At 45.9% G+C, this 25,358-nt stretch overlaps 2 protein-coding genes across 2 annotated transcripts in view; one reads left to right on the top strand and one right to left on the bottom strand.

The window, feature by feature from the left end:
* LOC129637401 (liprin-alpha-1-like) overlaps window positions 1–25,358 on the bottom strand; it is a 191,286-nt gene that overhangs the window by 56,505 nt on the left and 109,423 nt on the right. The window lies entirely within an intron of this gene.
* LOC129637400 (liprin-alpha-1-like) lies at window positions 20,123–22,771 on the top strand. Its single transcript, XM_055561520.1, has 4 exons — window positions 20,123–20,292; window positions 21,394–21,492; window positions 21,715–21,919; window positions 22,558–22,771. The coding sequence occupies exons 2-4, from the start codon at window positions 21,458–21,460 to the stop codon at window positions 22,660–22,662; spliced, it is 345 nt and encodes a 114-aa protein (XP_055417495.1). The 5' UTR covers window positions 20,123–20,292; window positions 21,394–21,457; the 3' UTR covers window positions 22,663–22,771.

The following is a 25,358-nucleotide window of genomic DNA, read 5'->3' as shown; positions in this document are numbered from 1 at the left end:
GATAGAGAGCTGCATAGATAGAGTGACTGTAACAGGAATAGGCTCAATCTGCACATGCTGTTTTTAAAGTATAGTGTTGAATTTAGTGTTACTTGAATTTAAAAAAAAATTTATTTACTCACACCAGGGCTTAGTTGCGGCAGGTACAATCTAGTTTGCTGACCAGGGATCAAACCCAGGCCCCCTGCATTGGGACACAGGCTTGATCCCTGAGTCAGGAAGATCCCCTGGAGGAGGAAATGGCAACCCACTCCAGTATCCTTGTCTGGAAAATCCCATGGACAGAGGAGCATGGCAGGCTACAGTCCATGTGGTCGCAGAGAGTTGGAGACGACTGAGCGACTTAGCACACACTCATGCATTTCCCTAAAGGCTCCACGTCCAAATACAGCTGCTCTGGGGGTTAAGACTTCAACATATGAGTTTTAGAGGGGACCCAAACATTCAGTCCATAACATCCCATGTAGTGATATGAAATAGATGACACTTGATATGTTGATACTGATAGTCATTAAATCAATAAAACTTCATTGCACACCTACTGTGCACCAGAATCTCTGCTAGGCTCTGAGATTATAGGTAGAAGGAAAAAAAAAAAAACTGCCTCAGTCTTTAATGAGTTTATAACTTGAAGAGAGACAGAGAAGCTGTTAGAACACAGTGGTCACTGCCAGGAGAGCCTGAGCATTTGTGCTAAGTCACTCGGTCATGTTTGGCTCTTTGAGACCCCTTGGACTGTAGCCCTCCAGGCTCCTCTATGGATGGGATTCTCCAGACAAGAATACTGGAGTGGGTTGCCATTTCCTTCTCCAGACCCAGGGACCGAACCCACATCTCTTGGGTCTCCTGAACTGGCAGCGGGTTCTTTTCCACTAGCACCCCTGGTGACTCAGATGGTAAAGATTTCACCTGCAATGTGGGAGACCTGGGTTCTATCCCCAGGTCAGGAAGATCTCCTGGAGGAGGGCATAGGTACCAGTATTCTCGCCTGGGATTTCCATGGACAGAGGAGCCTGGCGGGCTGCAGTCCATGGGGTCGCAAAAGAGTCAGGACATGACTGAGCGACTAACACTTTCACTTTCTGTTCAGTGCCTCCTGGGAAGCCTCAGAGCTCCTAGACAGGACGAATAAACCACTCCCTGGGGGCAGCAGAAGTGATGTGCAAGCAGAAACGGAGGATGAGGAGTATTGGATAGTAAACACGGGGTGGGACAGACAAGGGGGAGCATTCAGGATTGAGGAAGACGATACACAGAACTAGGGTGACCAGGATCCTGGTTTGCCCGGGGCTGTCCTGGTTTTAGCACTAAAAATCCCACATCTGGGAAAGCTCGGGGTCGCTGAGCCTTATATGCTGCTGCTGCTGCTAAGTCGCTTCAGTCGTGTCCAACTCTATGTGACCCCATAGAAGGCAGCCCACTCAAATGAACTCGAAATGAAAAAGGAGACGTTTCAACAGACAACACAGAAAGAGAAAGGATCATAAGAGACAATTAGAAACAACTGCATGACAATAAAATGGATAACCTGGAACAAATGGACAAATTCTTAGAAAAGTACAATCTTCTAAGACTGAACCAGGAAGAAAGAGAAAATATGAATAAGTCAAGCACCAACACCAGTCACAAGCTCTAACTATGAACAGATCAATCACAAGCACTACTAACTGGGATCAAAAGTCTCCAACAAAGAAATGCCTGGGACTTCACAGATGAATGCTCTCAAATGGTAGAGATGTGATAATACCTATGCTGGTCAAACTGTTCCAGAAAAATGTGGAGGGAGGAGCATTCCCAACTCATTCTGCGAGGCCACCATCACCATGAACCAAAAGGAAGCAGAAAGGCCACACAGAAAAGAAAGTTACAGGCTAACATCACTGATGAACATCAACGCAAAAATCCTGGGGAAAATTGTAGCAAAAACCAAACAAAAACACATGAAAAGGATCATACACCAAGTTCAAGTGGGGTTTATCCCAGGGATTCAAAGATTCTTCGCTATCTGCAAAGCAATCAATGTGATACACTATATTGACAAACTGAAAGATAAAAAGCATACGATAATCTTGATCGATGCAGAGAAAGGTTTTGACAAAACTAAATACCAGTTTAAAAAGCACTCCATAAATGGGCATGGAAGATACCTACCTCAACATAAGAAAGGTCATATAGGAAAATCTCTCAGCAAACATTATTCTCAATGGTGTCAAAATGTAAGCATTTCCTCTAAGATCAGCATCAAGATCATGGTGCCCACTCTATTCCTATTAATCAATAGAGTTTTTTAAGTCATAGACACAGCAATCAGAGAAGAAAACGAGAAAGAACGCATATTGGAAAAGAAGAAGTCCATCTGTCATTGATTGCAGATGACCTGTTTCTATTCATAGAAGACCCTATAGGTAGAACCAGAAAATTACTAGAGCTAATCAATGAATTTAGTAAAGCCCAGGATACAAAATTAATACACAGAAATCCTTTGCAGACTTACAGCACAACAAGAAAAATCAGAAAGAGAAACTAAGAAAAAAGTGCCATTCCCCACTGCAACAAGAAGAATAGCATAGCTAGGAATGCTGCTGCTGCTAAGTCACGTCAGTCACGTCCGACTCTGTGCGACCCCATAGATGGGAGCCCACCAGGCTCCCCCATCCCTGGGATTCTCCAGGCAAGAACACTGGAGTGGGTTGCTATTTCCTTCTCCAATGCATCAAAGTGAAATGTGAAAGTGAAGTCGCTCAGTCGTGTCCGACTCTTCGGGACCTCATGGACTGTAGCCTATCAGGCTCCTTGTACATGGGATTTTCCAGGCAAGAGTACTGGAGTGGGTTTCCATTTTTCTTCCCCAATAGCTAGGATTAAAGTTACCTAAACAGACAAAACACATGTATGCAGAAAGACAGGCTGTATGATGAAAGATAGCCAAGTTGAAACAAACAGATAGAAAGATATGCCTTGTTCTTGACTTGAAAGAAATCAATGTTGTGAAAATGACTATACTACCCAAAGCAATCTGAAGATTCAATTCATCCCTATCAAACAACCAATGACTTTTTTTTTTTAAAGAACTAGGACGAACAATTTTACAATTTACATGGGGGGAAAAAAGACCCAGAAGGGCCAAAGCAATCTTGGAAAGAAAGGTGGAACTGGAGGAATCAACCTTCTGACTTCAGACTATACTACCAAGACACTATGGTACAGGCACAAAAGCAGAAACAGAGGGCAATGGAACAAGACACAAAGCTGAGAGATAAACCCACACCCCTATAGGCATCTTTTCTTTGACAAGGGAGGCAAGAATGTACAATGGAAAAAGGACAGAAAAGAGAGCCTCTTCAGTAAGTGGTGCTGGGAAACTGGACAACTACATGTAAAAGAATGAAATTAGAACGCTTCTTCATACTATACACAAAAATAATTCACAATGGGTTAAAGACCAAAAGTAAGGCCAGAAACTATAAAATTCTTAGAGGAAAACATAGGCAGAACACTCTTTGCCATTTATCACAGCAAGACCTCCGAGAATGACTGAAATAAAAATAAAAATAAATGGCATCTAGAGAAACTTCAAAGTATATAAGCAGCAAAGAAAACTATAAACAAGATGAAAGGACAACCCTCAGAATAGGAGAAAGTAATTGTAAATGAAGCAATTGACAAAGGATTATCTACAAAGTACACAAGTAGATCATCGAGCCTAATATCAGATAAAAAGCAACCAACTGAAAAGTGACCAGAAGACATGAACAAATTTATCCAAAGACGACATTAAGAAGGCCACCAAACACATGCGAAGATGCTCCACATCACTCATTACTAATGAAACGCTAATCAAAACTACATGAGGTATCACCTCACACCAGTCAGAATGGCCATCATCAACAATTCTACAAATAATAAATGCTGGACAGGACATGGAAGAAAGGGAACCCTCTTGCACTGTTGGTAGACATGTAAATGGATACAGCCACTATGGAGAGGGAATGTAGGTTTCTTTAAAAAGTAGGAATAAAGCTACCATATGATGCAACAATCCCCTACTGGCCATATAGCCGGAGAAAACCATACCTCTAAAAAGACACATGCACCCCAATGTCCACTGCAGCACTATTTAAAATAGCCAGGGCATGGAAGCAACCTAATATCTATCGAGAGAACAATGTATAAAGAAATCGTGGAACATATACACAATGGAATATTACTCAGCCACGAAAAGGAACAATACGAGTCAGTTTAACTGAGGTAGATGAACCTAGAAACTGTGATACAGAGTGAAGTAAGTCAGAAAGAGAAAAACAAATATAGTATACGAATGCATACACATGGAATCTTGTAAAATGGTACTGGTGAATATTTGAAGGGCAGAAATAGATACACAGATGTAGAGGAAGGACTTGTGAACTCAGCTGGAGAAGGAGAGGGTGGGATGAATTGAGAGAGTAGCACTGAAACATCACCTACTACCATATGTAAAATAGCTAGCTAGTGGGAAGTTGCTATATAACATGGGGAGCCCAGCATTGTCCTCTGTGACAACCTAGAGGGTGGGATGGCGGGAAGTGGGAGGCAGGCTCACCAAAGAGTGGATAATATACTTATGGCCTATTCGTGTTGTTGTATGAGGAAAACAAACCAAACAATGTAAAGCAGTTATCCTTCAATTAAAAATTAATAAATACAATCTGAAAACTATCATTCAACACTTTTGTACTGTCGTCTAAAGCTATATGGGATCATCGTCTATTCCTAGCTATTTTTCCACTATAAGTGCTTATAAATGTCATTAAAGGTTTTGAAAATATGATTTTAATAGCTACACAGTATTGCTTAATATCTCACACATAAATAACATTTCAGTCTCAACATAGAAACATAATACCAAAAAAGGTTTCCATTTTAAACTAAAGCTTGCATTTTAATTCAGTTCAGTGAGAATTCCTCTGAAGGCCTAAAATTCTTATGAAAAGTACATTATGTGGAGTCCTTCTTGCTTTCATCTGTTATGCCGTATCCTCATTTACTTCTAAGGACTCTTGGACTTTTGACATTTTTGCCTGAGGCTGTAATTTTTGACTGAGATAAAATCTTAAATTTAGATATTAAGAATGTCAAGAAGCACTCTTGTAAGTGTGAGTCACTCAGTCATGTCCAGTTATTCGTGACCCATGGACTGTAGCCCACCAGGTCCTCTGTCCACAGAATTTTCCAGGCAAGAATATTGGAGTGTGTAGCCATTCCTTTCTCAAGGGGCTCTTCCTGACCCAGGGGTCAAACCCTGGTCTCCCGCATTGCAGGCAGATTCTTTACCATATGAACCACCAGAGAACCCTGACCCGGGTGTACACGGATGTAAAAATCCTCAAAAGAATATTAGCAAACCAAATTGAAGACACATTAAAAAGAATCATACACTATGATCAAATGGAATTTATTCTGTGCCTGCAAGCTTGATTTAGTATTTGCACATCAATCACTGTGATACACAATATGAGCAAAATTAAGAATGAAATCATGTGATCTTCTCAATAATTGCAGAAAAAGCTTTCAACAAAGTGTAACATCAATTTTGGTACAATCTCTCAATACAGTGGTTAAACATGGAACATCCTAAAGGGTATATAAGACAAGCCCACAGCTAACATCCAAGTCAGTGGTAAAGAGGTGAAAGATTTTCCTAAAAGATCAGGAATAGTACAAGGATGCCCACTCTCACCAATCTTGTTCAACATAGTAGTGGAAGTGTCCTACCCAGAATAACTAGGCAAGAAAAGGAAATAAAAGCATCCCCATTGGAACAAATGAAGTTACACTGCCACTATTCGATTATGACAGAATTTATATGAAACCATAAAAACTCCACCAAGTAACAAGTATTAAAACTAATAAACTCAGCAATGTAGCAGGATATGAGCCATCAGAGAGAGAACAGAACAGTACCATATACAAATGCATCAAAAAAAAAACAACATGAAATAAATTTTACCGATGAGCAGAAACACCTGTACAATCACAGGCTCCAAGACATAGAGTCTGGATTCAAATCCCACCTTACACTGACCTGCAGAGTGACCCAGGGCAAATCACACAATGATCTGAGGCTCAACATATTCAACTGTAAAATGGACACAAACCCAGTATCTCCTCCCAGGGCTGTGAAACTCCAAGGAAATGCTTATTTAGGCCCGGGCATTGGAGTGTCTCCGGGAGCCTCTCCTTGTATGAAACTCCTCTAGAACTGGGCTCTTCTGATCCTGTGGGTGAGGGTCAAGTGTAGAGCCTGGGAGCCAAATGGGACTGGACAATGACGAGGACAAAAAAATATACTAGTTCTGTGTCAGGGAGGGAAGTCACCTCCTTTCCAGATCTCAGAGTGGGGCCTGCACCGAAGGCCCGGGGGATGTACAATCAGATGTGAACCCCGAACCGCCGCCCCCCCCCACCCCCAGCAGGGATGGAGCCTTCCTGGCAAGAACCTTCTGTCTGGTCTGGGCTTCAGTGTGATGTGGTGCTGCTCCCTGAGTTCTCCAGGTCTCCACCAGGCAAAGAGCTCTTGGGACTTGGAGGTCTATTAAACCACAGGTGCCTGAGAGTCAGAATGACACAAGGGCTAACAACATTGAAAATTAGCTATATTTAAAAAAATGACAGAAGTACAGACAGGGCAGGGTATGAGAAGCAGAAGGATTGACTACCTCGCAAGCCTTTAGCAGAAATATCTCCACACCAGCTCAGCAGAGCCCACAGGAGGAAAATATAATGGAAAAGCAGGCTATGGGTATATCTCTACACTGCTGGGCCCAGGGACCCAAGTCCCAATCCACCAACATCATTTTGCATATCCAGACAGCAAGAGGGAGAAACACAGACCTTGCCTTAGGAAGTCTCAGCCAGACTTAATATTGGGGTTGCTGAGCATGGTTACATGGTCACTAGGGTCACTCAGTCCCTCCTCTGTGCTCACATCCTCTGTCCTCACAGAAACATACATGGTTCACTACAGAGAACCCTCTGAGGGTACTTGTGTATACTAGAAACAGGCAATGGTGAAGTGTGAAGAGAAGACACAGAAACGGAAACATGCTTCTGGGGTGCTGTACAAATTTCCAAAGATCTGAAGTTCTTGATACTTGGCATTTTTAAAAGAAGCTTCTTAATGTGTAAACGCAGAAAGGATATTTCCAGGAGAAAGGACAAAGGAATCGTCCCATTGGGACAATTTGGTGTCCATGTGGGAAAGTTAGTTGGATCCCTACCTCAAAAGACAGCACCAAATCAATTAGACACATAGTAAAAACCAACAATTGAAGGAAAAACTTGACAAAATTTCGAACCATTTTTGATGAGGGAATATCTTTTCTTTAAATTGAGGTATTGTTGATTTACAATTTGTTTAAGGTTTACAGCAAAGTGATTCAGTGATTCAGCCTCTCAGGTACTTCCTTGGACAAAATTCATTCCCTTTGGGAGGCCCCTAGGCCATGCCCTCTACTCAGAACAGCTAAGAATCCTGAATAGGCAAAGCAGCATGTCGTGGTGCTCAGTGAGGGTTTTTAGACTGAATAAACTATTCTAACATGATACAAGGAACAAGCCCAGAGTTTAAGAGAGGATCTCCAAACCTATCTTCCAAAAGGAGGTCTTGCTCCCTTGAATGTCAGTGCGTGAAACAGCGCTTGGGAAGGGAAAAGGTGTGTCATGAATATTTGGTCTGCAGAGGAGACAAAGTGGTGTGTAGAGATGATGTGCAGGCATGTCCCAGGACACTGAACACACGGACAGAGTGACCGGACTCTCAGCCCTGCTCTGGGGGCATTGCACTCTCTCCATCCCTGACAGAGCGTGAGCAGCTCACACGTGTCTTGGCGAGTATGGTCACATGACCTGGACCTGGCCAATCAGTGTGCTCCATCCCTGGGCACCATGATTGGCACTGACCAATCGGGACCCAGGACCAGGCCTCAAGCTGGATTCAAAGGAAGAGGAGGGCTGGCTCTGCCGGAAGGGGTGGGGGCCTGTGAGGTCAGGCTGCAGCAGTGGGAGGGGGTGTGAGTTCACCTGGGGCAGTTGGTGACCTTCTTGCGCCCGTTAGGGCAGAGCCGCTGACCTGAGAAGGAGGGCGCTGCTGAGCCCAGGGGTTGAGAGCGCCGGTTCCTGCTGTGGTCCCTGGGCTCCACCTGAGACCGGAGGGAAGCCGCCTGCCCGTGAGTCCTCTCCTGCTTGACTGTCAGCTTGTTTGGACTACGCTGGGTTTTCTGTCCAGCTGGCTACGTGAAGACCCTGGAAATGCACCTGTGTGGGTTTTGGCTGGCTTCAGGGAAGAAATGCCAGATGACACTGGGAGACTCCAGTTTAATCCGGATTCAGGTCATATCTCTTGAAAGTGAAGTGAAAGTCCCTCAGTCGTGCCCACCTCTTGGCGACCCTGTGGGCTATACAGTCCATGGAATTCTGCAGGCCAGAATACTGGAGTGGGTAGCCTTTCCCTTCTCCAGGGGATCTTCCCAGTCCAGGGATTGAACCCAGGTTTCCCGCATTGCAGGCAGATTCTTTACTAGCTGAGCCACAAGAGAAGCCCGAGAATACTGCAGTGGGTAGTCTGTCCCTTGTGTAGCGGATCAGCATTCCCGACCCAGGAATCAAACCGGGGTCTCATGCATGGCAGGAGAATCCTTTACCAGCTGAGCTATCAGGGAAGCCCAGTATCTCTTAAGGCCAGCTATTCATTGTAGTATCAACCATATTAGTCTTCATGGGATTAAGGTAGCAACCTGCTAAGGTAGCAATCGATGTCCTTTTTCTAGAGGACAAAACTGGGGCTCAGAGAAGGGGGTAACACAGCTAGAGCAAGGAAGTGTGTACCTAGACAAAAACCCCCCGATCCTGCTGTTAGAACTCAGGGAAGCCATACGGTGTGGCTTGTCCATGTGACGGGGGCTAAGACACCCAGCCCACACCGGATACTGTGGGGACCTGACTTGGTAACTGCCTTCTGGCAGCTCTGAGACTCAAAAAAGCGATTTTCACTGGAGAGAGGAAGGATACGTCCCTCCATCCAACCCACCACATACTCCAGGTACTCCCACACCCTGCCCCCTTTCTCTTTCTTTGTGAGGGAATAAGTGTCACGCTCATGTGACCACATTGGCTGTCCACTGTTCACGAGCTACCACCTGGAGCTGCTACCAGAGAGGCCAAGAGCCTTTGCCCCCGAGTACCCCTCTTTCCTTTGCACCGTGGGGGCCCTTCTCGACACCTGCACACCAGAGGCCGTTTCTGAGGCATGCAGGGACCCTCCTTCAGTTTGCAACAGACTGCATCCATCACTGTCCTTTCAATGCTTCCCTTGACACTCAGCTCCTGAGCTCCTTTGTCTGCATTGCGACCCACCTGGCTGCCACGGGAGGGACAGAGCTGACCATGAATCCAAAGCTCAGATCTGACAGGCAGGAATCTGTGTATAAAGGGCCTGATTAATCATGCCGTAGAGGCTGTAGTGGGCTCCAAGGATCCGTAAGTAGGACTTGGGCCAAAGTGATTCCACAGCTGTTTTAATGCCTGGGGAGGGTCTGGCTATAGTGGGGGTGGGGTGAGTCTCCTGAGGTTCTGAAGGCCCACTGTGTGCAGATTCATGGCACATAGAGAAGAGAAGGCGGAGTCCTTCCCTGGAGGTGGTCCAAGCTCATGGATGAGCCAGACAGGCAGGCAGGGCACGAAAGCACCTGCGCTGCCATTATGAGTGAATGGTGTGGGGGCAGAGGAAGAGAACCAGGTCTGCTCGCTTATTGGCGCCCAGGGCAGGTTGTCCCCAGACTAAACACTTACTATGGTGATGACCGTCACTGCTGTCTGCAAAGGGTTTACATTGGTGTGTGTCTTCATCGAGTGGTCAGGCCGTCTCTAAGCTACACTGGCCATGAGCATTGCCTCTCCTTGGAACTTGACATGATTCGTCTCTTCCTTATGGAACATTCATTTCTAAGAGGGTTTTTGGGCCACAAGGATGTTGGGTTTTTCTCTAGCTTTGTCTCATGAGGAACGCTTTTCCACTTGTTGATGTGGTTTGTTTTCCCAGCTCTCTTTCTTGCTTTATTTTGTCAATTTGTTTCTGCCAGAGGAAGAGCTCAGAATTTGCCTCTGGCTGATATGTGACACTTACAACAGCGACACCCACCTGGGTATTATGACCACATTTGCCGAAAGGGCTTTGTTTTGCAGAAGACATCTTGAAAGTACCTACACTGTCCTTTCAGATTCCCAAAGGCTATTTGAAATGAAAGAAAAACAAGAATTCTCAAGTTTAGTCTTACAATATGTGGGGAGTCAGAAAAATCCCCTGGAGAAGGGAAACACCACCCACTCCAGTATTCTGGCCTAGAGAATTCCATGGAGTGCCTACTCCGTGGGGTCACAAAGAATCAGACAAAATCTGATGACTAATCAACAACACCGAAGCTTCACCATTTGTCAGAGATAACAACAGTATTTACACGACCGTGTGCATGTTCAGTGGCTCATACGTGTCAAACTCTTTGCAGCCCTGTAGCCCCTAAGATCCTCTCTCTGTGGAATTTTTCAGGCAAGAATACTGAAATGGGTTGCCATTTCCTCCTCCAGGGGATCTTCCCAACCCAGGAATTGAACCCAGGTCTCCTGCATCTCCTACATTGGCTGTCGGGTTCTTTTCTGCTGAACCACCTGGGAAACAAGTCATTACATCACTGGGTTATCCTAAAGTACTTAACTTGGAGTCTGGCACTGGGGAAGTTCTCACTGGTGATGTGAATATTCAGTCATATATCATTATTGCTCATATGATAATGAAATGGCCATGCTCATAAAGGAGAAAGAAGAGCCTTTCCAAGTCCAATTAAATCCTTTGCCACACATATGTTTTTAAAAACTTCTTGACTTTGAAATGAACATCAAACATAAAGACATTGGTTGTGGCCTCCAGAAAAGATTGAGCTGTACCAATAAGTGACGAGGATTCTTCTCCCAGTTCCAAAATGCATGCGTTGTTTCCCGGGCACCACCGAGCACTTCTCCGGTGGGCTCAGAGAGGCTGAGTCACTCACCAGAGACAACACAGCAGCAGACCAGGACTCCGACCCAGGTCGCTGAAACCACGGCTCCCTCCTGTGCCCATCTGACCTGCCCCTTGAGGGCAGCAGGAGGATCTGGGCTCCCCTGGCCTGAGCCCCTGGGCCTGCCTCCCCTCGTCCGCGCTGGGATGTGTCCATTCCCAAATCATGCACTGTGTCCCCCAGCCCTGGGCCGTCATGTCAGGCTCCAGGCTCCCTGCAGGTGAGCCCCACGCCCACCAGCACACCTCCGAGCCCTGCCCATCTGGTCTCTGTGCCTGGTCTCGAGTGTCCTGATCCTAACTGTTTTCTTGAGGCAGCCCCAGGACTGGGCCCTGCTTCCTCGAAGCTCCCTTCACCAAGCCCAGTGAGGCTCTGCCCTGTGGCTTCATGACAAGTATGTTGGGCTGAGTGGTGGCTCCGAAAGCCATCCATCCTTCTGCAGCCTCCAGAGGTGGCCTTATTCCGATGAAAGGTCTCGGCAGATGGAAGTAAGTTCCTGACCCCTGCACCAGATCACCCGGGATGCATGTGGACCCTAAATCCAACGACAGGTGTCCTTGGAAGAAAAGAGGGGGTGATCTGAGGCACTGAGCCACCCAGGGGAGAAGGTTTGTGCAGATGGACGCAGAGGTCGGGGTGATGTGGCCAGAAGCCCAGGGAGGCCTGGCGTCCCCCAAGGACTGGACCAGGCCAGAGGGACCCTCCGCTGGAGCCTCTGGAGGGAGCTCAGCCCTGCCCACACCTTGATCACAGGTTTCTGACTCCAGAACTGGGGGGGGGGGAATGAATTTGTGTTAAAGCTGTCCAGTCTGTGGCCAGTGGCTGCAGCCACCCCTGGACACTGAGAGTGAACTTGCTGGCTCCAAGGTGAGAACAGTGGCAGGACGCACCCCCTACCCCCCAACCCCAACACACAATCTTGTCATGAGGTTAAATGATTTCATACACACAGATGGCTGAATCAGGGACTGACACTTGGATCTCAGCCCGCTTCACTTCCTCCTCCTCGTCACCATCACCGTCATTGTGAGGGGCCCTCATCCACTCATTCAGTGGACATACAAGGGCCTGATGTGGGCAGCGAGGCCAGCGAGCTGGGAGGCTCCGCACAGGACTCACCCTGTCTGCTGGGGCCGCATGGACGAGGCTTGTGCAGTGACACGGAGGCCCCGGGAGAGGCTGGATCCTCCGGTCGTGGGAGGCATGAGCGCCTCAGCATCAGAGGTGGAGGGTTGAGCTGGGTTCATCCTGGGGGGGTGCAGCCCTTCACTCAAAGTGAGGGAAGAACCCCATGTGGCACCCAGTGTCTGGTAGCCTCCCCTTGCCATGGCAGGCTGCGGGCAGAGCCATGGATGACCAGGAGTCTGCATCTCACTAGGAGCCGAGGCTGGCGCTGAGGGAATCCTCAGTGAGGATTTTTTTTAAAAAAACCATCCTAAGTGACTTCAGCTCCATTGCTTTTTGCCAAAAACCTACAATGATCCCAAGAGCTTTGTACACTCCAAGGGTGGTGACTGGACGTGGAGCCCAGCACAGACCCAAGTCAGTCCTGCCCTGAGTCCCACGGGCCGGCCACACCCTCCCCCTTCCTTGGCCTGGCTTTCTTCTGCCAGGACCCCCAGAATGGTGGAAAGGCAAGTGTGGCCTCAAGCTGAGGGGCCCAGCCTGGGCTCCAAGCCCCTGGGGGTCCCCTTGGGACGTCTGGTGGACCTAGTTCCCCCTGCCGTGGGGCAGCTCTCTCGCGGGGACTGTCGTGTTTCTTTGCTTTCTGTTGTGATGGGGCACCCCAGTTATCTCGGGGCGATGGGAAGTCTGTTGGTGTTACATGCTCCTGCCTTAGATGGGGAAACGTTATTGCTGCATTGACACTGCTCACTCGATACTGGGAATCGGTTAAACACAAATGGCAAGGGGAACAGAGCAAAACAGAGAAAGAAAAATAGAGAGTTGCTGGGTTGCTTCAGGTCTCACCTGTGATTAAGAGTGTGTACAGCCTGCACGTGAACCTGGGTTCCCACACCTGCCAACTACCAGGTGCCAGGCCCTGATTTTAGACCCCCAGCTTCACTAAGGAGTCATTGACAGATACAGTTTATGTGTATTTAAAGTCTACATTGTGATGACTTGATGCCCACAGATGTCATGGAATGATTGCCTTACATACGCATCACCTCACACGGTTAACTCTGTGTGTGTGTGTCTTTATGTTGTTCTTATAATCCGTGAACACAATATAGATAGCTCTCCATTTTTTAAGATCTTCTTTAATTTATCTTAGAAGTTTATAGTTTGCTGTATGTCTTACACATGTTTAATTAGATATCTTGATATTTTCAGTGCCATTATAAATTCCTAATAGATACAGAATTTACTTTTCTATATTCACTTGGTAAATCCATATATTTCAAATCATTCTAATTGTATTTATTTATGTATACACAATTATGTCTGCAAATAAGTTCTTTTTTCCCCTTTGCAAATGTGATAACCCTTTCCTTTTTCTTGCCTTATTGTATGGACTAGGATCTCCAGTCCTGAGTACATTGGTGAACAGAAGTAGTGAGAATAAGTATCCTTGTCTCTTTCACATTATCAGAGGAAAAGCTTTCAGTATTTCACCATCACACATGATATTAGCTTTTCTGTAGACAGTTTAATCAAAATATGTAAATTCTTCTCTGTTAGTTTACTAAGAGTTTTTTCTTAGTCGTGCACTAAAATTATTACATTAAATTTTCTTGTTTATTTTCTGCAGATTTTGAAACAGGTAATTTTTCTTGTATGTGATTTAACTTTTAAAAAATTTTGTGATTCTAAAACGACCCCAACCTGATCTCAATGTATTCTCCTTCAGTTGGACTTTATTTCTTAGTGTTTTATTTAGGATTATTTCATCTATACTCAGAGTCTGTAATTTTACTTTCTTGTACTTCTTCCTGGTTGGATTTAGTATCAAGGTTATGCTAGTCTTATAAAACAAGGTTGGAGAGTGTTCCTTGTTTACTGCAAGAATTCCTGTGAGATGACTCTTTTCTTCCCTAGAATTTTGGAAGAATTGATTGGCAAAACCAGTTGGTTTTATTGTGGGGAGGCTTTTAATTTCAGATGTAATTTTTTTCATGCAAATAAAATTTTCTGATTTTGTATGTCTTCTTGGGTCTATTTCAGTAAAGCATTTCCCTCCTGCTAGGAAGTTACTGAGGCGAGCAGACTCTCCAGTTAGTAAGTGAACTGTGGTTCATAATATTTTTCTTATCTGCAAGATGTGTTGTCTCCCCTTTTAAAAACCCCTGATGCTGGTGATTTGAGCTTTGTCTCTTTCTCTTAATAAGTCTCTCTAGGGGTTTATCAGTTCTTTCAAAGAGCAAACTTTTGGCTTTGTTTTTAAAAAACTTCATATTTGCTTTCTGTTTCCTTGTTTTCTGCTCCCTTTTTTCCCCATCTATGTTGTGTTTCGTTTGCTATGTTTTTTCCCTGGTTTCTTGGGAGAGAGGCTTAATTGATTTTTAGCCTTCCTTCTTTTCCAGTGTATGTGTTTAAGGCTTTAAGTTACCCTCTAGACACAGTCGCTGTGTCCCACAGGTTTGAATAAGCCAGATTTTCATTATCTTTTATGGAAAAGTATTTTCTAATTTTCATTGTGTTTTTCAAAATCATTATCCATGAAATTCTTCAAGCAGTATGTCATTTAACTTCGCAATGTTTGGGGAGCTTTTTCCAGTGATCCTTTTTTGATTTCTAGCTTAATTCCATGAAGAGCCCCGTCATAGGCTTTTGGGGTTACTGTTATAAATCCCGTAGACTAGCTGATAAACAACAGAAAGTTGTTTCTTGGAGTCCTGAGGCTGGGGAGTCCCAAGATCACCAGCAGGTGCCACATCTGGTGAGGCCTGTTTCCTGGTTCCTAGACTGCCTCCTGCTTCTCCCTGTCCTCGCAGCACAGGAGCCCATTCCCTCCTGGCCTAACCCTTCCCAGAGTGCCTGCCTCCTCGGATCATCACCACGTGCTGGGTGAAGTTTGAGGGCCCATAAACCGTCAGCCCATTGCAATCCCTAAATATACTCTGCATTATTTCAGTCCTTTGAAATAATTCAAGCTTTCCTAATGGCTCAATACATATTCTTTCTGTTATATGTTCCTTGGGCTCTTGAATATGTATCAGTGGGAATGCAATGTTCCATGTGTATCAGTCAGATCAGGCTTGTCACTCATGTAATTCAGATTCCGGTAGCCACGTTGAATAAAAGCAGAAGTAGGTGAAATTACCTGTAATATATTTTATTTTAACACACCCCAAATATTATCATTTCCGTGTGTCATCAACATGATAAAACCTAATGAAATAGTTCAGGTTCTTTTTTTCACGCTAAGTCTTTAAAATCCAGTGTGTGTTTCATGCCTGCAGCACATCTGATTGTAGAGCAGCCACATTTCAGGTACTTCATGGCTGCAGGTGACTACATACGAGGGGGCCCAGTTCCACGAGAGATGTGTCTTTAACGTCTCCCACTGGGATTATGAACTTGGCTGTTACTCCTTTTCTATTTCTGTTGGTTTTTATGTATTGATATTTTGAAGTTATGTTATTAGGTACATTAAAATTTAGAATCCTCATCTTCTTGCTAGACTGAACCTGTATCAGTATGAGATGCTTCTTTTTATCGCTAGAAATGCTTCTTTTATAGAGACTATTTGACAGTGATATTGCCACATCGGTTTTCTGTCCTTGTTGGCCTGGGTATCTTTTAGGTTCACCTGTCTAAAAGATATTCCATCTTAACATGTAGCTCTGTGAATAGTGTGTAGTTTTCATTGGAATCAGTTTGACACTTTATCTTTTAATGAGAGTATTTGCTCTGTTTATAATGTTGATATTCAGTGTGTAGACACCATGTTGCTGTGTGTTTTCTGTTTGTCCCACCTAGTCTGTGTTCTTTGCTCTTGCCTTCTTTTAGAAGTTTGAAATGTTTCTCTAGTTCTGTGCTCCTCTGTCAGATTGTTGGGTGCACATTCAGAGACACAGCGTGTGTTTTACATTGAAGTCTAACTTAGTACTTTTACTGCCTCCCTGACACGACTGTTTCCTCCTTGTCACTGTTACACTTTGAACTGTTAGATATATATTTGGCGTTAACGTCATTGTTTTGTAAAGTTTGTATTTACCCTCACAGTTACCTCATTGTTGGTCTCTACTTGTTTTTTATATTTCCATCAGAGACTACTTTTTTTTTTCCCCAAAGCACTGCCTTAATATTTTTTTAGTGCATGTGTGTGGGTGATGAGTTGTCTCATTTCCATTTGCCCTAAAAGTCTTTATTTTGCTTTCATTTTCAAAGAGTGTTTTTCTTGGGTATAGAATTCCAGGTTGGTGGTTATTTGTTTTTCAGCATTTTACAGATGCCAGTCCATTATTTTCTGACTTCCTTGTTCTTGGAAAGTCAGCTCTCAGTGTTGCTGTGCCATTAAAAGCCACACCATTTTTCCTCTGAATGCTTGAACATGTTCTTCTAGCCTTAGGCACCCACAGAGCTGCTGAAACCAATAGGTGATTTTCATTTTTGAGTCAGTGGTCTGAGTCTTGAACCAAATCTTGCCACTGTCCCTGTCAGCCAGTTCAGTCGCTCAGTATCTGCCCCGTTGCGACCCCATGGACTGCAGCACACCAGGCTTCTCTGTCCATCACCAACTCCGGAGTTTGCTCAGGCTCATGACCATCAAGTCGGTGATGCCATCCAACCATCTCATCCTCTGTTGTCCCCTTCTCCTCCTGCCCTCAGCCTTCCCCAGCATCAGGTTCTTTTCCAATGAGTCAGTTCTTCGCATCAGGTGGCCAAAGTATTGGAGCTTCGGCATCAGTCTTTGCAGTGAATATTCAGGTCTGATTTGCTTTAGGAGTGACTTGTTGGCTCTCCTGGCAGTCCAAGGGGCTCTCAAGAGTCTTCTCCAACTCCCCAGTTCAGAAGCATCGATTCTTCGGCATTCAGCCTTCTTCATGGGGCAACTCTTACGTCCATACATGACTACTGGAAAAACCATAGCTTTGACTCAGTGAACCTTTGTCGGCAAAGTAATGTCTCTGCTTTTTAATATGCTGTCTAGGTTTGTCATAGGTTTCCTTCCAAGAAGCAAGCATCTCTTAATTTCACCATCTGCAGTAATTTTGGAGCCCAAGAAAATAAAGTCTGTCACTGTTTCCATTGTTTCTCTATTTATTTGCCATGAAGTGATGGGGCCGGATGCCATGATCTTCATTTTTTGAATGTTGAGTTTTATGCCAGCTTTTTCACTCTCCTCTTTCACTTTCATTAAGAGGCTCTTTAGTTTCAACCCCTGGAGGCATTTCTTATTCCCCTTTCTGTCTTTTCTCCACCATGAGAGTCCCCATTTATACTTTTTAACAACATAGTTTAACAAGGGGCTCCTTCACTATATTCTATCCTTTTTTTCTCTCTCTCTTATATATATTTTTACCTGACCAATCCTTCAGTTCACTGATCCTCTCTTCAGCTACGTCCGATTTGATGTTAAGCCCAGAGACTGAGTTCTTAAATTCAGTCACTGTTATTGTAAAGTTCTAGAGTTGGTTTTGATTCTCAGAAATTTTTCCTTTTGTCAAGTATATTTTTGAACAGGTGACATTTGCATCTGATACCTCTAGCACACCTCTGATATGCTGATATACATCTGATACCTCTGGATCTGGTTCAGCTCTTTTTCTCTTGGTCCTGTTTGTTGTTACACCCTTTTTTGCTTCTTTGGTTGCATGTTGGACATTATGTTTGGAAAACCCTAGAGGTTCTGAGTGATGCTGCCTTCTCCAGAGTTTCCTCTGACACACACGTCCAGTGGGAACAGAGCTGTCTGTTCACTTAGGGCCTGAGGGACTTGAGGCTGGGGAGGGGGCGGTGTCCTTGTAAGCTCAGTCTCAGCAGCCTTCACCCACCTTCCACCACCACCCCAGGGAGGAGCTTTCCAGCGTCTCGGTCTGGAAGCCTGGGCTGCCCCATAGGGCGCCCCCCTTCTCGGCAGGTCCTGAAGTGGGGGGCTGCCCCCATCCGCGAGGCTGTGTAACAGAAGGGCCCGCCTGTGGGCACTTTTTCAGTGTTGCAACCCCAAGGCAAAGACCAAGACCAGGAAGAACTTGGCCTCGGCCCAAGTCCTGGAAGCAGAGTGGCCTGAGGTGAGAGCAGCCGGGGGCTGGGCCCGTCAGATTGGGCCTCACCCAGCGAAGCGTTGGGGTTGTGTTTCATTTTGTTAGCATGGTTGTGGGCCCTGCCGGCCAGGGCGCTTTGGCCTTAGTGGGCAGGATCGACCCCAGCAGGATTACCTTGTAAGAGGTTGTGCAGGTGCCACGTGGAGGATGGGCGGGGGCCCCACAAGAAGGGAAACACTGGCTGGAGGAGTCACTGGGGCACGTGGACTAAGCTATAAAGTCAGTCCTTGAAGCAGAAAGGCTAAGCCCCTTAACGTCTCCCTTCTTCCAAAGAAAGGATACACTGGCTGGAGGAGTCTCTGGGCATGAGGATCGAGCTCGAGAGTCAGTCCTTGAAGCAGAAAGGCTAAGCCTGTTAATGTCTCCCATCTTACAAAGCACAGACCAGTGTGTCCAGTATTTTAATGATGGGTACCTACTGCTTACATGTATGACATACACCCTCATAGCTACACATGTCTACTACATGCCTCTTACAAGTGCTGGGCACTGTTCTGGGTGCTGGACACTCAGTATGTAGTAGGGGATACGTAGCCCAGGATTTTTTTATTTCCGCAAAGAAAAATAGAACGAAAGATTCCATGTGGTTCAGTTTGAGAAAGTTCACCATGTGGAGGGCCCCACGTGCACGCAAATTGTTTTAAAATACATATAACATAAATTTAACATTTTAACCACTTGATTGAATGACTGGGTGGCTTCAGTGGAGTCAGGCTAACAGATGGCCCTGAGGTGCCATCTGCCTTTCTCCCAGAGGAACACTCCAAAGCTTGGTGGCCCTGTAGACCTTCCCTTTATTCTTCACTCTCCCCAGTGGCTCTAGGTCATTGGTCTGTGTGTCATTTAAGAATCTCTTTATCCACTTTGTTGTTAGGTTTATATTTTGGAAAGCTTCTCAGACCTCCCTGGGTCTTGAGAAGGCAGGCTTGGATTCCAGGTGCTCCCTTGCCACGTGCCTGCCAGGTCGAGGTGGAGGCCGAAGGCTGGTCTGAGTTGTGGTGGTCTGTGTGGTCGTGGGGTCAGTGGACCCCCTCTTCTGTGGAGGGGCAAGGAGATCCTTTGTGTGGAGCCTGGAGAGACTTGACAGGGTCAGTCTTCACAGTCTCGCTCTCATTTTTAATTTATGTTTGCATTTAGTTTCTCATTTAACTGTTTTCTAGGAGTTTCCAACTGCTACTGAAGAACTAAAAATATGCAGGGAGCAGCTTCTTGAAAGATTAAGAAGAAATCACTGAGCTTAGAGTGGAAAGAAGCAATACCAGGGTCAGTAAGGGGATTCTCAAGTGTTGACATTTGCCCCACGGGGGGTCACCACTGGCCTCCGTTTTGGTGTCTTTAAACTCTGTCTGATTTTCAAGTCATTTTTCACACCTTCCCACTGAGCAGACCAGGGTGGATCAGTTCGGGATTCTCATACCTTGCTTCAAATTTATGATGAGAGCTAATGTAATTTTAGAACATTTGAGGGGGGAGTTCTCTTAACTTACATTTTTGTCCATGCTACACTTTGTGTGGGATCTTAGTTCCCCGATCAGGGATTAAAACCAATGACCCCTGCAGAAGTGTGGAGTCTTAACTACTGGGCCCCTGGGAAAGTCCACTCTAACTTTAGCTTGAACTGGCGGGATTCCGATGTGCCTTAGCATGCTTTCTGCTATAGGGTGAGTCTGAGAGGAGTTATTGGCCCTGAATCAAGCATGAGGTTGATGGTGCTCCTTTGGCCCTGCCCTGCAGCTGCTGCTGGAGCACCTGGAGTGCCTGGTTTCCTGGTATGTGCCGTCCCTCCAGATGACGGTGGGCAAGCAGCAGGCGCAGCTGCTGCTGGAGCTCCTGGAGTGCCTGGTTTCCTGGTATGTGCCGTCCCTCCAGATGACGGTGGGCAAGCAGCAGGTGCAAGCAGCAGCAAGCTAGCCAGCATTACCAGCGACGTGGAGGTGCTCAGGGCACCAAAATTGCTGTTTGAGCACCACAAGACCCTGGACGAGAAGGTACCAGCCACCCAACCATCCTGGATTTGTACACTTGCTGTCTTGTTAGGTGGATGATGCATGTATTTATGTAACTACTTGACTTTTGAGCTTCTTGAATTCTTGTATATATTTTTTTTTCTGTAAGAAGTCAGAGTTTTATATAGTTAAAAAGCATTGCCTGTGTACATGCTCAGTCATGTCCAAATCTTTGTGATGCTGTGGACTGTAGCCCACCACGCTCCTCCCTTCATGGGGCTTCCCAGGCGTGAATACTGGAGTGGGTGTCCATCTTCCACTCCAGGCAATCTTCCCGACCCAGGGATCGAACCTGCCCTCTTGTATTGGCAAGCGGATTCTTTACCACTGAGCCACCTGGGAAACCCCCAGTTAAAAAGTATTAGTTGGCATAAATGTCTCCAGATTTATTATATTCTGTATATCAACTTGCAGTTAAAAACTGGGTAATAGAATTAATTTAGGATAACATTTTGTTCTCTCAAATTTAGAATTTAAAGCTGTTAACAAGCAGATTCTCTTGACGTTAAGATCAATGAGAGACATTAAAGGTATTCTGTGACAGTATCTATGTATTAGGGTGAGTATACACTAAGAAGTGTACTAACGTATATACACACATCAACACAAGGTGACTTGGCCCCTTTTATTTGAGTTGAGAGCGTGATTACAAGTAGCACTCGAAAGGTGTAGTTTGTTAGAAGAAGAATTAGGTGCCACACATAAAGAGGTAAGTTTGATCAGTCATTGTGTAATTTCCATGAAGGGTTTGTCATTTGAATCCTTTGATTTTAAAAAAGAATGAAAGCTGTAGTGGTGGGCATCAGATGTTTTTTATCGTTCTGATTGAGAACCTGCCCACCTGGGTTATTTTAATGACTAGTAAACTAGACTTGTGGCTCAGAGCTGCAGGATCTCTTAAGTACCCCCTTTGTCCAGCAGAAGACAAATTCTGACTCTAATCACCTGGTGGTATTCGGGATGGATAGCATCACCATGTATTTTCTTTATATGTTGCATTTTCAGTTTAGACTTGAATATTTCCAGGTGTTTTGCTGTCTTTACTTATTTCTTGACTCTAATTCAACTTTTTGGTTTTAGCAGATGATTCTTAAAGAGGAGAATAACCAGGAAAAGATACTAACGCACAGGGTGCTAGATGTAAATCATGAGCAAGAAAACATGCCAAGCGCCAATGGAAAGGCAAGTCCTTGGTCTCACCCTCTGTCTGGTTCTTGTCTTACCATCCAGTCTGTGTGGGGCTGTCGGGACCTCTCACCAACATACCATGTAGGTCTGAGTGGCTGTGAGGGTCTTGTGAGCTCCCAGAGCGCAGAAGGCAGTTTTGACCTCACCGATTGCCCGGAAGTGCTGTGGTCCCTCCCTCTCAAAACAAGGCTGTCTAAGGCTTCCTTTCCCCCTTAGAGACCCTCTAAGCCACGAGGAGGACCTGGCTAAGGTGATCAACCTCCAGGAAGTCATAGACAAGCAGGAGCAGAGCCAGATGGAGGAGCGCCTGGCAGCCCTCTTTGCCCATGTGACAGAGCTGAAGGAGGACCTGGACACGGCCAGGAAGGACCTCCTCAAGTCCGAGGACGTGAACAGGAAACTGCAGCAGGATGTTCACGAAGTAAGTGACGGCAGCTGTGTCTGTTGTCCTGAGGTGGACTGTGGGTCCCTTGTTCCCCGGTGATCTCAGCCTTGGCATGGCTGCGTGAGCAAGAGCAGAGCTCTGGCGAGACCGCAACTGGCTGCCTCCCCGCCTCTGCGTTGAGATCTCTGGGGTAGAAGAGGCCTGGTCCAGGCAGTCCGTTGGCAGTGAACCAACATTAGGGCAGCCCTAGCGCTGTGCTGCACCCTGGGTGTGGACTCCTCATTTCTACAAGTTCTAGGGTGCCCAGTGTGTTCCTTTTCTAAAAATTCATTCATCCATTCATTCATTTCTTGGCGTATAGTTGCTTTACACTGCTGTGTCAATTTCTGCTGTACAGCAAAGTGAATCAGTCATCTATCTATCTATCTATCTATCTACGTATCTCCCTCTCTTTTAGATTTCCTGCCCATTTACTTCACCACAGAGCACTGAGTAGATTTCCCTGTGCTATGCACTAGGTCCTTACTCGTTGACTTTATGTGTAGTATCGGTGCTGTATATATGTCAACCTGAGTCTCCCGGTTCATCCTCCCCCACCCCCACCCCCACCCCCCCCGCAACTCCCTGTCAAATGTGTTCCTGATGATGCTGAAATTTCCTTCTGATTCACTCAGGCGAGTCTGGTGACGTCTGTGGAGCCCGTTCTCTCGGAGAGATGGGAGCATGCTGTGTGGGCTCTGCTGAGGCAGCTTGCCTGGCCATCTTCTCGAGTTTTCTGAGGTTCCGCTCCTTGAAGGGATGTGTGACAGTGATACCGGCGGCCAGACAAGTCAAGTGGCATTTGCTCACCCTCAGATCCTCAGGCCCGAGCTGTGTGACCATGTGGAATCATGATGTTTCTGGCGGTCGTGTCTGCAGGTGTCATGATTTATGAGAAACTACCTACAACGGTCACTGTGAAAACAGAAGAGTGCTGGGGGTTCAGGCCTCCTCCTGTGAGCCTCGCCTCTCCTCTGTGCACAGACAGACAGTGCCCACCCTGCCCACCCCTCCCCCGTGAGACCATCTCAGAGAGAACCCCTCCAACATGTGGTACAGCAAGTGTCCTTGTTTAGTAGCTTGGTGTGAGTAATTCTGTGTGAGAACTCAAAACAGAAATATTTGCACAGGTTTGTATAAGCTATTCACACTACTCTTTGGCAACAGGAGATTAGGTGGCAGAGTTTAATACATACAGAATTCTGGGAAAAGCGTTTTTAAGACCTTTCACTTTTAATGTTAGGACTTTGCCCACATTGGTTACTTAATGACCAGGGAGGGACCTGAAATGGATTTTGAACTGGCGCACAGGAGTTGTACCAGCAGCAAGTTCTGGTCCTGGTTTGAGCGTTTCATACATATGGTGTAACTCTGCTTTAGAAGAACTAGGCTTGAGAAATCTGCGCCCAGTTGTGTTACACTTTGATCTGCTTGCCTCATTCACAAGCCAGGTGATTCCTCCCACCGTAGTCAAGGACAAGTCATGTCTCAGTCTCCATTCACGTAAAAAAGACTACAGGTTATTAACCTTCTGCGACTCTTAAGAAATAGCACTGTCACAGTCTGTCAGGCCCTCAAATGAATACGCCCAAATATCAACTGGTCGCCCCCCACCCCCAGCTCCAAACCTCTGCCTGTGCTTTTGAGTGTTGTCAATCCTGTGACTACCACTCCGTGGTACCATGTTTGACCCTAAGGAACAATGTTTGTCTCTTCTCTCTCGCTGGCCATGAAGCTACAGGCTCCTTGAGGTGCGACCGTGAGCAACACCCAGTCATACTGTCCACACACCAGACAGGCCCTTGTCACACTCGACAGCGCTGAGGGGAGCTGCTTGGGGGAGCGGCCTACCCATGGTGGAAGGGAGCCCCTCGTAGCCTCGTCTGGTCCAGTTCGGCTCTCAGGGTTTCCAGGCTGCTCCTATGAAACAGCAAATGACACAGCCTGCACTGCTTGCTTTCTGGATGTAAAATGACTTGCACCAAAATGTGCAGAACAGGTTACAGGAGTAGTTATCAACTCCGAATATTTTCATTGTGAGAAAATATTCTCTAAGTGTCCCATAGCAAATAGAAGCACTCAGAACAATAGTAAACCCTATAAACCATAATGAATAAGAAGTTCCATCTCAGGTGTAGAAAAGCTTCTGGAGGAAACACGGCAAGCCATTAACAATGATGAAGTCTGTAGAGAGAAGCTGGACTTGGGGCGGGGGTTCGGGTAGGGGGGCAGGACTCACTCTATTGCCCTCACTCCTCTCATTGCTTTAAACTGTATCCATGGAGCTCACCTGCATTCCTGGGCATTCCTCACATTCATTCCTCTACACCCCCCTTCTTCACGGGGTAAAACAAGTCAAACGGGCCAAGTTTCTGAGTCACTTGACTCAACCTGGCAGCTCTGTGCTGTCGGCCACGGCAGTCACTCGCCTCGTGCAGCCCCTGAGCACGTGAGACAGGCTGGTGCAAACCTCGATGTGGAAATCACACAGGATTTCAAGACTCGCAGTGAAAAAAGGACGTCAAATAGCCTGTTGGTTTTTAAGAAAGTTTAGATTGCATATGTGGCTCATATTATCTTTCTAACGGACAGCACAGTCCACGTGAAAGGCTCACGCTTTGTCTCAGCTTTCGGGTGAACCCAGAAAGGACTACTCAGAATTCTGAACCACACACAAACAGAATTTAGCCACACACTCTAAATCCATCTACAATGCAAACACATTCAGTGTTCAAAGCCAGAAATGCTATACGTGTTACAGCAGTGGATTAGCCATAAGGAAAATGTAACTCGACATCTGCTAAGCATCTTTAGTGACTGGAACAACGAACCCAGCTCAATTCAGCTCTTAGCAAATTTCTAAACGATTTAGAGATTTATGTAGCTTGTTGTTTTGCATTTCTTCTAATTGCTTTTTAGCATTTTCAGCTTCCCATAGGAGAGAATTCTGAAAAAGATACAAACAGCTTTAGTGTCCATTCTTAACGGACGTTGCATGGACTGTGGGATGGCTGCTACTCTTCTGTCTGAAAGCATAAAGCACCTCGGGATGAGTGGCGGATCTCGCGCCCAGAGTGAAGTGCCAGCACGAGGCTGGATGACAACTTTTAACATCAACTTGTACGCAGACAATCTCCTCCTTCCCCGACTGATCTTCTAGATACAAGGAGGCCAGGTCCCGGGAGAAGTGAAACTGCTTATAGCTTTTTGCAGTTCAGTGGTCACTCAGGAAACTGGCGCAGGTTTCACATGCCAAATTCAAACCTGAGACAAAACTATCCCACCTCAGGGCCAGCCCACAGGTCAGGGTGAAGTGAGGGGACCACACTGTGTGGTCTCTAGTGAGGTGTGTTTCATCTTGGGTTTTGTGGGGGGAAAACGTGCCACAGAACTTGTAGTGACCATTGGTCTCTCTCAGACAAGCGTTGCCCAAACG

The sequence above is a fragment of the Bubalus kerabau genome, chromosome 23, assembly GCF_029407905.1.
Source record: "Bubalus kerabau isolate K-KA32 ecotype Philippines breed swamp buffalo chromosome 23, PCC_UOA_SB_1v2, whole genome shotgun sequence".
Taxonomy (NCBI): domain Eukaryota; kingdom Metazoa; phylum Chordata; class Mammalia; order Artiodactyla; family Bovidae; genus Bubalus; species Bubalus kerabau.
The sequence above is the reverse complement of the archived record's forward strand: the minus strand, read 5'-3'. Positions and strand labels throughout refer to the sequence as shown.